Source organism: Micropterus salmoides, unplaced genomic scaffold (assembly GCF_014851395.1).
Source record: "Micropterus salmoides isolate LMB-PRFRI ecotype aquatic unplaced genomic scaffold, ASM1485139v1 Ms_hic_scaffold_6, whole genome shotgun sequence".
NCBI lineage: Eukaryota > Metazoa > Chordata > Actinopteri > Centrarchiformes > Centrarchidae > Micropterus > Micropterus salmoides.
Window position 1 is genome coordinate 31,016,783 of NW_024044348.1, and position 12,746 is coordinate 31,029,528.

The 12,746-nt window shown below is 42.0% G+C and overlaps 1 protein-coding gene across 1 annotated transcript in view; it reads left to right on the forward strand.

Moving 5' to 3' along the window:
• Positions 1–12,409, forward strand: part of tox3 (TOX high mobility group box family member 3) — a 40,138-nt gene extending 27,729 nt beyond the window's left edge. Inside the window, exons 3-7 of the mRNA XM_038701677.1 lie at positions 2,167–2,418; positions 8,633–8,896; positions 8,996–9,226; positions 9,452–9,532; positions 9,631–12,409. Of these exons, the coding sequence (XP_038557605.1) occupies positions 2,167–2,418; positions 8,633–8,896; positions 8,996–9,226; positions 9,452–9,532; positions 9,631–10,491 (1,689 nt within the window). The 3' untranslated portion in view covers positions 10,492–12,409. The remainder of the gene's footprint in view (positions 1–2,166; positions 2,419–8,632; positions 8,897–8,995; positions 9,227–9,451; positions 9,533–9,630) is intronic.
• Positions 12,410–12,746: the final 337 nt, after the last annotated feature.

A 12,746-nucleotide genomic window follows, 5' to 3' on the forward strand; every position in this document is an offset into this window, starting at 1 on the left:
TCAGTGTTTTCATATTGCCACATGATATGACACAGATGAGACTGGGACCATACATCTCAAGGCTGGTGTGGAGATTGACCCTGCTCCACAGAGGACGTTGAAAAAGATGAATGAAGACCGTGCGTGATGATTCACAATCTCTGATACTTTGCATGTGCCACTGGAACATTTTGTCTATGACTCATGACTTTGTTTTTATATATTTTTTTACAAATAAACACTGTTTTGATTCGCATGCTGTTGAGCAGGCATTATTGTGAAATAACTTCCAGAGGTTTGTGAGTGGAACGAAGCATATGGCATATGACAGCAGTGGACTCGGAGTAAATGGTTCCTACTGAAGGTGCTCGTGATTTATTCTGCACTCTGCGAGCCAGAGGCCAGGGCTGTGATGAATATGACCTTAGCTCCTTCTGAAAGGAGAACTGATTCTCTCTGTGAAACAAGCTCTGAAAAGTGAAACAGTGATAGGGAGCACAAAGAGAGACAGAAAAGGAAGGAATGAAAACTCTATTAGCTGCATCTGCCACTGGAATTCATCAGTGCTTGTCAAGACAGCTGCCCTGAGTAGGCAATGAATTAGTTTCAAGTGTCTGTGTGCTAAAGCAAGCAAGGGGAACATTAATACTCCCTAATCAAGGGCTCTGTTGGCATATTCCCTCCGTTGTCTCCCTTCTGTTATTCTATCCCATACAGGAGACAGACAGAGCCGACGAAGACAGGGAAGACATGCCTGGTTAGCTTTGTTGTTGACCATAGTTAGCTTTGCTGGCAGGTCACGCAGCTCTTAATATCAGGTTTGTAGGTTTGAGGTTAGTAGAACTTCACCTCTATAGGGGTAGGAGATTGATTCCTATGGGAAAAGCCACATGAAGATGCTTAACTACTATGTGACTAAATGCTGTAATGTTGTCACATTTGGTTAAAAGTGAGCCAACAAAAATGTGAGGAAAACCAGCTCCCCTTTCAAAGAGAGCTGGGTTTACCTCATAAAAGTGAGACATGATCATCTCCAGGACTCATACAGTCCTGTTGAAAATGAAATGCAGGTGTGTGTAAAGGTGAAACTGTATGCTGTAGACTCATCTGTGCCTGTTCCAATTGGTATGAATGCCTATTTACTCCCGTTTTCAGCCTCCAGGCCTATTGTTTTCATGCTAGGATGAGGCTGATTAGGTTGCTGGGGCAGGTTTTAAACTGTAAGAGTGACCAGTGGCCAAGAAAGCGGTGTTTAAAATCAACCTGAAGCACTTATGTTTTGTGTTGCCCAGTAGGTTCTTGATGCAGAGCTGGCTTCTTCTTGTTTCATTTCAAATGTTGCCCAACACATCCAACAATGCTTGGAGTTTAACCCAAGTTTAGCACTCTGCCACTATGCTTTCAAGCAGCATGCCAAGTCTTAGCAGTTAATATCATGTCACTTTTAGCAGGAGACCCATGCTTTGAAGAGGCTTTTACTAACTTAGCAAGAGCAGCCAAGCCCAGCACCTCAGACAGCATGCTGTTTGGCCCTGTGCTGTGTGGACCGGCAGCGTGGTCATTGTGAGGATCTGAATATATTGGCTTTCCGGAGAGTAACTTAATGCAATGTGCAGATGAAAACAAGACCCAAGTAGGTGAACAGTCCCATCTCCAAGAAGGCACATAAGCAAATTAAGTGTGACCAAAAGCTTTAATTCGAAAGGCAGAAGGATTAGGCTGTTTGATGAGCAGATTTAAGGGTGCAGGCAAGGGGAACAAAAAGAAACACTTCTGGCCAAGCGTAATAATCTTTGAAAATGTTCTTTAAATCCATCTCCCTGTGACGTGTATTTTCACTGCACTTCAACCCAACATCTTCCATCCCAAAGATTAAGGGCTTTTATCATGTATCCTCTCTCTCCCGTGATTGCTGCTTGATATTTTTGCTTTTGACGTCTTCTTCCACACTCGCCTTTTTTCCTCAAAGTGGACTTTAATAGGTTTAGGAAATGTTACATCTTAGTGCACTTACAGACAAGTGTATTACCACTCTGCTAAAACACTCCCTCTCTTAAACAAAGTTGTCTGATTTAATCCCTGAAGGTTTCCTTCCGGCATGTTAGATAAGGCCCACCTCAGCGAATGCTTCCTGGCTGTTGTGTTGTTGGATTTCATGATTTTCCTCTTCCTTCCACCTTCTTGCAGACTTTTCATACACCCAGCTTGGGAGACGAGGAGTTTGAGATTCCTCCCATCACACCTCCACCTGAGACGGAGTCTGGTCTGGGTCTATCGGAAGTGGACTCACCTTTCCCAACAATGCCAGAGCCCCCAGCTCTGCACAGGGGTCACTTAATCCCTCAGTTCCCCCCTCAGAGCCTGGATCTGCCCTCTATTACCATCTCACGCAACATGATGGACCAGGAAGGCTTGTCTGTCAACAACGGCCAACGGATGGTGAGCACTTGCTATGCATATACACCACGAGTAAATCAAGAAGTCTGTTTATTTTCTGCAATTAGAAAAATGTTATCCTCCTCTGTCAACACACAGAAATCCTGCACTAGCGCTTCTCCAGTATGTGTCCTACTTGTAGCTGCAGCTCTAGATGTGGTTTCTGATGGTGAATCCAAACTAAAAGATATGATTTAATGAAATCAAAAGCACGTAGTCCTTAAATAAGCCGAAATGTCACCTTTACAGTTTTTGTACGCCTCCTGTTGTCAGTGCATCTGGCAACAGCATCTGGTCTTGTTTACAACACAGGAGGTATATGATCACATTGAGTAAATGTCATGATATTATGTTTCTTACTGTGAGGAGGGTTTTTTTTTTTTAAGCACACAGAGTTTGGATGATGCCCCTTTTGTAAGGTGAGCAGATGTGAATAGATCACAGGTGTTGGAGTACAAAGCGCATTCAGCCCCAGAAGGACAGTGAAAATGGGACCCAAAAGTGCCACAGTTTCACATGGTCATATTTAATTCATGTTGCCTCCAGAAGCCTTTTTTTGTGTGCTGTAAATGCATGCTTCTATCCAATGTCACACAAGGTCTTCAGAAAATACACATATTGTTTTGGAGTTTAGAATCAGCTTTGTCTTTGTGTTGTACAGAATTACCCTTAAAGAAAAGACTGGATGAAAATATTTTTAGCTTAAGCTCCTTTCCTATGATACGAATGGCCAAACTATGGAACAGTAGATGAAGAAATCACTCTTTTTATGTTGATACTGTTATGCACTATAGATTGTAAGATTGTTGTCTTGGGATGGAAAGGCATTTTCAAATGCCACAATCATAGAAGCATTTAGGAGGAAAAATGGAAATGTCACCGGCTGACTAGTTGTCTTACAGGCCTGGTACAGAAATGGAAGATTCATTTAGAAGAGAAGAAATGAAAGGACAAAGGCATGACTGGAGAGATGATGATGTTGATGCTGAATTTGCTTTGTGAACCACAAAATGCATTGCATTGAGAAGAGGTGTCATGGTCATTATGACTGTGTGAATACATTATATGTGTTTTAGACCCCTCTCCTCCCTTCTCTCCAGCAAATTTGTTGAATCACACTGATATCACAGATATTTATTTACATTCCATATGGGAAGGGGGCTATAACATTTTACAGCTCTTTTTCCTGCTTCCGTGCTTCTGGCATGTAAAATAATTGCAGCTTTTAAAATATCTCACTGCATACTGCATACAGTAAGTGAGCCCCAGAAGGCTTTTGCCTAAAGAATTTTCATTTCATGGTCAGTTAAGCTTTCTACATCTGGAAGAAACGGAACCTTGACACAATTACATTCCTGACTGTTCTCACGACTTGCTGGAGGATTAGATTTGATTCTCAAACATTATTCCTCTTTAACACCATTTGCATGGCTCATGTCTCTGATTGTGCGGAGACTCTATTAAAAACTGAGGGCAGAATGTGGGTTTTTGCTCCCTGCCTCGTGGCATTGTCGTCAGCACACTACTCACTCGTTATCAGTCATCGCACATTGTACCGCAGGAAGGCTCGTGGTGGCCCTTCATTTTTCCTGTAAATGGGATTGATCCCCAAAAGTCTTGTGCCTATTGAAATTCTATTCATCTATGGTTTTATCTTTGCCTTGAAAAGCGAACACAACTTTTAAATGAGATAAGTAACAGCACTGTTTGCAGTGCATTCTATATACAGAGACAATGATTTACGAAGGCCCTATGAGGGGTGTTTTGTCATTTTGTCAGCACACTGATAAAAGGAATGACAACCTTATATACATGATTACATTCTGTGTTATTTGTTATGGCTGCAGGGGCAAACAAATAAGCCATGCACTATTGCAATTACATTTTTCATCAAACCACCATGCTCACATTTCCCAAACACTCTTCTTGGTTTTCTTTTTGTAAACTGGCTTACTGGTGGAGAATATTTAGTGTGTGTGTGTGTGTGTGTGAAAGCCTGTCTCTTATCAGAACCTAATGAGAAACTCAACCAGTGAATATACCTGGGCTATTTTCAAAAGCTTCTTCCATGTCATTGCATTGCCAAGTGTTCTGCTAATTCCTCTCCCCATAATGTTCAGCGTATGTCTTGCAAATTGGCCACAGATGCCGGGCTTCTACAAAGAGAAATACATTTTCTCAGCCGCAATGTGCCTGGCAAGCCTTGAATCTGAAGTCATTATTTATTTAATCTGCTCTCCTAACAAGCTTCTGACTCTCATTTTTGTCTCCCAGCATGTGTCCTCCTGATTTGTGATTGAATCTCAATAGTGCCAAATAGTACTGGAGTTAGAGCTGCCAGTATTGCTTTATTCACAATTTCTTCTCAATTCTCTCCCTGCAGCACAGCGAGGGTCTCTGGGTTCTATTTCAAAAAACACCTGGTGCCTTCACCACATTTTAGATTTTTCCTGACACATGTAAGCATGCACTGAAATGTCCTCCATGATTGGATTGGAAACCTACAGTAGTCAAGTAGCAGTATTAGATGTTAAAATCAATATTTAGGAGATAGAAGCCCTGCTGTATTCTTACGTTTACCACTATGTAGCTGTGCATTATATTTTTCATTTCCAACTAGCTCTTTCACATGCCATTAGCAAGGACATGCTAATATCGAATACAAGATGTGTTTTGACCACATGCAAGATGAAAGTGAGGCTGAAAAACCATTTGTTGTTTGTTGTTTACATGATTTGATATGCCTTGATATTGTGTAGATTGCCAGTGAGTATAATACCCTTGGTTTTGACTGGTCAAAAACCACTATGTCCCGAATTAAATGGAAAATGTGAGCACTGTTGCAGAAAGCATGTTTTTCTACACTTTCCTCTTATCTCCCTTCCAAGCCAAGAAGCACTGACATGAGTTGTACATCAATTTAAGAGAGTGGATTTTTTTTTCTCGCTCCGTTTTTTTTTTCTTTTCTCCCTCGACAGACAGCTATTGTGACATATTGGGTCAGTCAGAAATGAAAGATATTCATGCAGGCATGCAATACTTGTAATGAAGTCTCAGCTTGACCTTCTGCATGATTGATTCTGTAATTTACTTTTCTCAGGCAGCTCTCAAAATGAAATGATGTCATGTTGGACAAGTTTTAAATACCCATAATGCATCAGGAGAAATGGCGGAAGGCGGTATGGGTCAGTGGCTGTACCAGACCAAGGGGAGGGAACCTACTGGCCTCACAGTCAGGGGGGTGGGGGGAGAACGGGGGAGAGATTTGTTTTTAAGTGGGGGTTAGAGGTTGGGGAGATGGATAGACTGAGTTTGCGCAGAGAGAGGAGGACAGAGAAGTGTGTTTGACTGAGACAGGGCAGGGGAAAGAAAAACAATTTATCTTCATGCTATTATAGCCTTTACCGGCATTCAAAATTCCATTTTTCTCATTTGGCTTAAGCACAGACTTCAGCAGGTTGCTGAAGATGGAGGGGGGAAAAATAAAATGATGTACCCGTTTAGAAGCCGAGTAAAGGAATATGTGCAGAGCACTGATAAACTATCTTTAATAGGACTGACCTTTCATGCTGGCGAAAGTTACTGGGGGATTCATCCTTATAATTACCATATAGATGATTTTACCCCTCTCCTGCCATGGAACATTTCCAAGAGCTCTGGCATTGATTGAATGGAAATTGAACTTGTTAACATTCTTTTCAGCCTGTTACAGCTCAGTACATGGTGCCACTGTTCATACATTCTCCCCAAATTCTGATTTCCAATATCTTTAAGAACAGACTGGAGCCTGCTTTCATTGACATCAGTGTTGAGATTTTTATCACTTAGTGAATGCATGATGTTGCATTTTGAATCCAGCTGCTGTGTTTATTGGCCTGTGTTTATTGTGGAAAGGGCTTTCGCACATTGTCGATAGTTGTTTGTTTTTTTTCTCATCTACTGGTTTTCAGAATGCTTTATTTGGCTCTATGTGGAGTGCTTACCATGTTATGTGTGGATGAGATCCACAATAATGTACAAACCAAGCTATTTTTTCTTCTTTTTGCAGAATATTGTGGACAGCATCATAATGTTGCCAGACTGTCAGCTTAACAGGAACACAATGGCGAATATTACACAATGAATTTACATAAAAAATTGATTAGGGAGTAGATTTAAGCTGATCACTGTTTGAGGTACAAACACACCACAAGACAGCACACCTAGAGACACACACACACACACCTGACTAGGGAGGGCACATCTGGCCACTGTGTACTCAAGATAAGGATTTATTTGCAGATTTATGAAGATGATGAAAATATCTAGTTAGATGTCTGCTTACAATACTGCAATCAAAATGCAAATGAGAAGGTCGAGGGATGTAAATAAACATCCTAGTACCAAATTCATATTCACAATCAAGGCAACTGTTACTTAAGATGATTTTTTTCACTAGTCTGTTATTAGCTGTTATCTTTTCATTTTAATCAGACATGTGCTAATGCTGCTGCGTCACTGACGTAACTGTCAACGCGCAGTGCGAAAAGCTAAATGTCTGCTGCTCCAGTTATTGCTATAATATGTGATAAAATAAGACATTCAGCAGGCTGGCTGTGACATGGTTAAGTGTTTACCTGAGGTCATCAATGCATTTTTCTTATTTTTTATGCACAACATTTAAAGGCCATTTACAAGAAATCATCATAGTCCAAGCAAATGGCAGAATGGGCCATTGCTCTAAGTCAAAACTGCATCACTGGGAGTGGGCAAAAGCGTTATTATACAGATGGCCACGACTAATGAGCTCAGTGTGTGCGTCTTTGATGTTCACAGCAAGCAGAGAGCAAACTGCGAGCCATCGTGTTCTCAGTAATGAAGATGACAATAGCACTTGGAACATGGCGGGTTGCAGATATGTAAATCAGTCATTTGGTCACAGGCTTGTTTATTGCAGCTTTTATTTGCGAGCAAACTGAAATCTCCGGTATTTGAAGAATCACAACAATATGTCTTCAATTTCTTCCCCACCTTTTGCCACCCTCTCTGCAGAATCGTCCTCGTACATGTAAATATAAATCCGCTCTCTCTTCTTAGATTGCATTTATGATAAGCAGTAGACATGGCATACGAGAAAGAAATGCATTGTATATCCAATATGTTTCTGTCTGAAATGGTGTTACAATATTGTTTTTGAAGACAGGCTTTCATAAGGTTCTTTCAATAAAGCCAGGTGTGTGGGTTTATGATGTGTTGATGTAGGTAGAGATTGGGTTTGTGCTGCTGAATACCAGATGGATGTACCCAGGGAGAACAAATCACCTTTTCTGTTGTGTTCATGTCCCCTCCGCTGTTCCATGTCAGCTCAGCTGACTCTCTGATCAGTCTTCTCTCTGGGGAGCTGGCAGTCCTTGTAATTTCATCCTCACCACAATCAATGCAAACATGTTGCTGACACCTTCTCAAAAACAAAGTGTTTTACCAGGAAAGAAAGTGAGAGAGATTTTGAAAACGTTATTACATTATAGCCTGGATGGTAGAAGGGAGGGGACCTGTCCAAAGCTCTTAGGCTTCATACCTTCAGCCAGTTGATTTATGGAGTTGATTATATAGTATTTACTTCCACTCTTTGGCAGTAAACCATGCTCTATGAAAGGTGCCTCTTTATAACCTTAAAGTAAGGCTTGTGGCCACCTCAAACTAAACCGACATGTAGGTGCATGCCTGCAAACTGCGACTCGAACAGTCTTTTTATTGTGGCATTTGAAGTTATGTACCAGAGCGTGGGGAACTGAGTCCACTGTTCCCCTCCAGGGACTGGGGCAGTCAAAAGCTGTGCCACAGATTTCCATACAAGAGTTTTGAAATGAATCAACTGAGCAGTGTAGCCAACTATTACTGGCTTATAAAGTTGGCTCCTCGGGTGTCAAGATAATTTATCATGGCCTGTAATAGAGACATTTAAGACCCAGGACATTATGACATGCGATCTGCCACATAACAATCCACAGAATCCAATGACCCGATTTCCTCTGTGGTAAAGAGATACTGCTTCGTACACTGGGCAGCAGGGTGTCATAGCGAATACAGAGATATCTTTGAGCTGGATAAAATGAGGTGCAAGTCTATGCAGCCAGAACCTTAAGAGAAGCATGAAAGCAGAGGGAAAGGTATCAATAAAATATTAAATTTGATTTCTTAACAAGACCGTTTTGCTTTTGTATCGATCTCTTCACAGAATGTTGGACCAGGCCATCTTCGCCAGTACCCGCCCAACCCAGCCATGGTGATGAAGTCCATCATCAGCATGAACAGCCCCAATGGGATGATATCACGGAATCAGCTGACCACCATCAACCAATCCCAGCTCAACGCACAGCTGAGCCTAAACATGGCCGGGCCAAACATCACACATACTTCCCCATCACCGCCTGCCAGCAAGTCCGCCACGCCATCTCCCTCCAGCTCCATCAACGAAGACGATCAGGACGAGGGCAACAGGGTGAGCAAAGTTAGGGATCATTTAGATTGCTGTCTTAAATGGTAATTTATAGGGATGGAAAGGAAAACTTATTTATGTCAATCATTGTGTTTATTGCAGGTCATTGGAGAGAAGCGACCAGCCCCCATAGATCCCACAAAGAAGCCCAAGACTCCTAAGAAGAAGAAGAAGAAGGATCCCAATGAGCCTCAGAAGCCAGTGTCTGCTTATGCCCTGTTCTTTAGAGACACCCAGGCTGCTATTAAGGGGCAGAATCCCAATGCCACCTTTGGAGAGGTGTCCAAGATTGTGGCCTCCATGTGGGATGGTCTGGGAGAGGAGCAGAAGCAGGTACTAGAAAGTGTGATTATTCAGACTGGTTAGAGATGTCATCTGGAGTAGTTACCTGTAGATACAGAACGTTAAATCATCATAGATCCAGTTTCAGGCAGGAAGCAAATGTACATACAGTATGTGATCTGTGCAATGTACTTGTATTGTTTAGATGATAGGGATTATCTCTCTTTAAAAAGAAGCTATATTTGTCCATTCACACGTACCTTTGTGTCGTCACAGGTTTACAAAAGCAAAACAGAAGCGGCCAAAAAAGAATATTTAAAAGCCCTCGCCGCATACCGTGCAAGCTTGGTTTCCAAGGTGAGAAACTGTTTCTTCTTTTCGAATGCAAAATGTGTGACTGTGAGCAATTTGAGGTCTAGAAACCAATCAGGTGTTGATATTTTTTCTCCATCCAGGCTGCAGCAGAGTCAGCTGAGGCCCAGACTATCCGCTCAGTACAGCAGACCTTGGCCTCCACCAGCCTATCCCCAGGCCTGGTGCTGCCTTCACCCCTCAACCAGCACCCCTCCATGTCATCAGCTTCCCAGGCCCTCCAACAAGCCCTACCACGGGCCATTGCCCCAAAACCTCTGCAGATGAGACTAGGGGGCAGTCAGATCGTGACCTCAGTTACAGTCTCCCACCCGAACATGTCCTCCGGGATGCCACCGCAGATGCTCGGCCAGATGGGTGCTGGAGGTGGCATGGTGGCGGGTGCCCAGTCCACAGCGGTGTCTCAAATGAGCCCACCCATGCAGCCGGTGCAGCAGCATGCGATGCAGCAGCTCCAGCAGCAGCAGCAGATGCAGCAACACCTCCAGCACCATCAGATGCAGCAGCAGCAGATGCATCACCAGCAGATCCAGCAGCAGATGCAGCATCAGCATTTCCAACACCACCTCCAGCAACAGCTGCAGCAGCACCACATGCAGCAGCAGCAACAGCAGCAGCAGCAGCAGCAGCAACAACAACAACAACAACAGCAACAGCAGCAGCAGCACATGCAACTGCAGCACATGCAGTTGCAGCATCAGCTGCATCATCAACAGATTCAACATCTCCAGCAGCAGCAGCAGCAGCAACAACAACAACAGCAGCAGCAGCAACAACACCAGTCCCAGTGTTCCCCACCCCAGCACTCTCCTGGTACACCCCATTCAGTGGGAGGCTCCGCATCGCTCGGCAGCCCCCAGCCGGCCCCACAGCAGCAACCACACCCCTCCCAAATCCAGGCCCAGGCCCATGCCCAGGTCATGTCCCAGGTCAGCATTTACTGAGCCAAATGGAAATCCTATCTCAAAGAACAGGAATAGAATAAAAGCATCATTCCATGTTGCTTTTCTAAGTTGCACTTAAGAAGTGTGTAAGATTTAGAATGTTATACAAAGAACTTGTCCATTGTTATAGACGGATATGCACACGCGTGTACAGGAGGTAAACATGTCAACTGGGTTTTTTCCGTCATATGCTTAGCTATGACAGAAGCCTGTTAGTGAGTGTTTATTTGTTTATTTGTGAGGTCTTTCAGTTGTCAATTTAAACTGACCGGGCACACAATATGTTGAAAGACGGTGTGTCTTTCGCTGTTTTATTTAACATTAAAGCTTTATTTATGAGGCCAGAGTTGTCAGTTCAGTGCAGCAAAAGGACATTTTGAATGCATTTCAAGATAAAGGATTTCTATCAGCTTTTGCCTGGACTGAATGACTCACTGGGTCCTTGCTGGAAACCAGTAACCAACACATCAGTCTTTGTTCCCACACTGGCCAGTATATAGCGAGACTTTCTTTACTTCAACCTTTCTCTTTCACCCATCATTCTCGCAGATGTAACTGTTCAACAATAGTGTGCAGGAAATGGTTGATCAAATCATCACACGCTGGAGGCCCATTGGTATTTGAACACTTTGAAACCACGTCACAAAGGCAGACAATGTCTTGAAGAATAGGAGGAACTGAAAATAATCTCATCTGTGGATGAACGACTGAACAGACTGAGACAGAAACTACCATAAATCATTTATGGCATCACATCATCAAACTGTAATCTGCTGTACATGTTTTGTATAGTGGGGAGACATGAGACCTCCTTTATTCAGTAATCAATCCTCCAAAAGCTTTTAACTGGCACCCCCCCAAAAAAATCTTCTCTAATCTATTTGTTTTTACTTCAGATGTTTTAACAATTAAATTATGTTTTTATTTTGTGTAACAAAGGGGATATTTTATGGTAAATTTCCGGATCAGGGCAGATGGTTTGGGGATTGATGTATTTTTACTCTGCTCCTTGATACCGTCATTGTTTTAAAAAAGGAAAAGAAAACTAGCAGAGCCAGTTTGTTGCACTGCCAAAGCCAACTGAAAAGGCATCGGAGGTATTTTTGCCAGCTGTACAGAAGTCCCTGGGGAAGAAAAAAAAGAAAATGTTGTACATTTTTCATATCACCTGTTGTAAAGTTTTAATATGTGAGGCTTTAATTAAAACATTGTTAAACGACCTGTGGATTGCTATATCACATAGTGCATTTCTGCTCTTTTATACTTTTTTATGAGTTACAATAGCAGCAATTAATTTTGTTTGTATTTTGCTTACAAACCAACTGCTTTTGACAACTATCCATAGAATAAATTCATATTGGTATGGAGTTCTTGAAAAGTTGTTTTCAGCTCACAGTAGGAAAAGTAATTTAATGTTTGAGTTTTTGCTCGGCCATGATGACGAATCCAGAGACATTCCATCACTAATATGATAGTAGCCATAATTTTGTATGAAGTATTATATATTTCTTTGTGTCTCTGTTCAGAATTAAACTATCAATCACAAATATTTATTTGCAGGAATCGGTTTATTTCAAAAAGTTATATCGGCCATAATTTCAATGAGGTATTTCTCCACGTGTCCTTGTTAGCTATTGAAAATAAATACACTGATAAATATTCATAGCACTCAGTTCTTTATGACGTATTGAAAAGTAAATTTGTATGTTTTCTATGGAGTAATTCTATAAGAGAAAAATACTTTGCAGGGGTATATGAGCATTCATGTTGGCATTATTATAGTGTGTGCTGTTTCTCAGTGATTTGAATGGAAGTCCATTGTAACTATGTGTAAAAAAACAAACAACAAAACAGTGTTGATACTGGACAAGGTCAGCATGTAACTGGTACTTGTCTCAATAACAGTCCCCTTCTCACACACCAGTGCATTGGATTCTGCTTCTTTCTTACTCCCTTTAAAATCGCTTCATTTCCAAGACATCCCCAGGGGTTTGCTGAGCTCCCTTGAATAATATGGTGAGCGGGGGAGGGAAGGCAGGCAAACAATAATTATCATATCTTCACAATAGCCTGTGAATCCACTGGCCCTGAGAAGGGCCTTTTTTTTTCCTCCAAAGGCAGTTGAGACATTTTATACATGGGTTAATGTTAGTTACAAATTAGGAGAGAGAATCTGCTCCTGTGCTTCTGTGATAGCGGCTTGATAGAATTTTCACATTTTAGTTAGTTTTCAATTAGCTAGTTTTAGGAAAGCA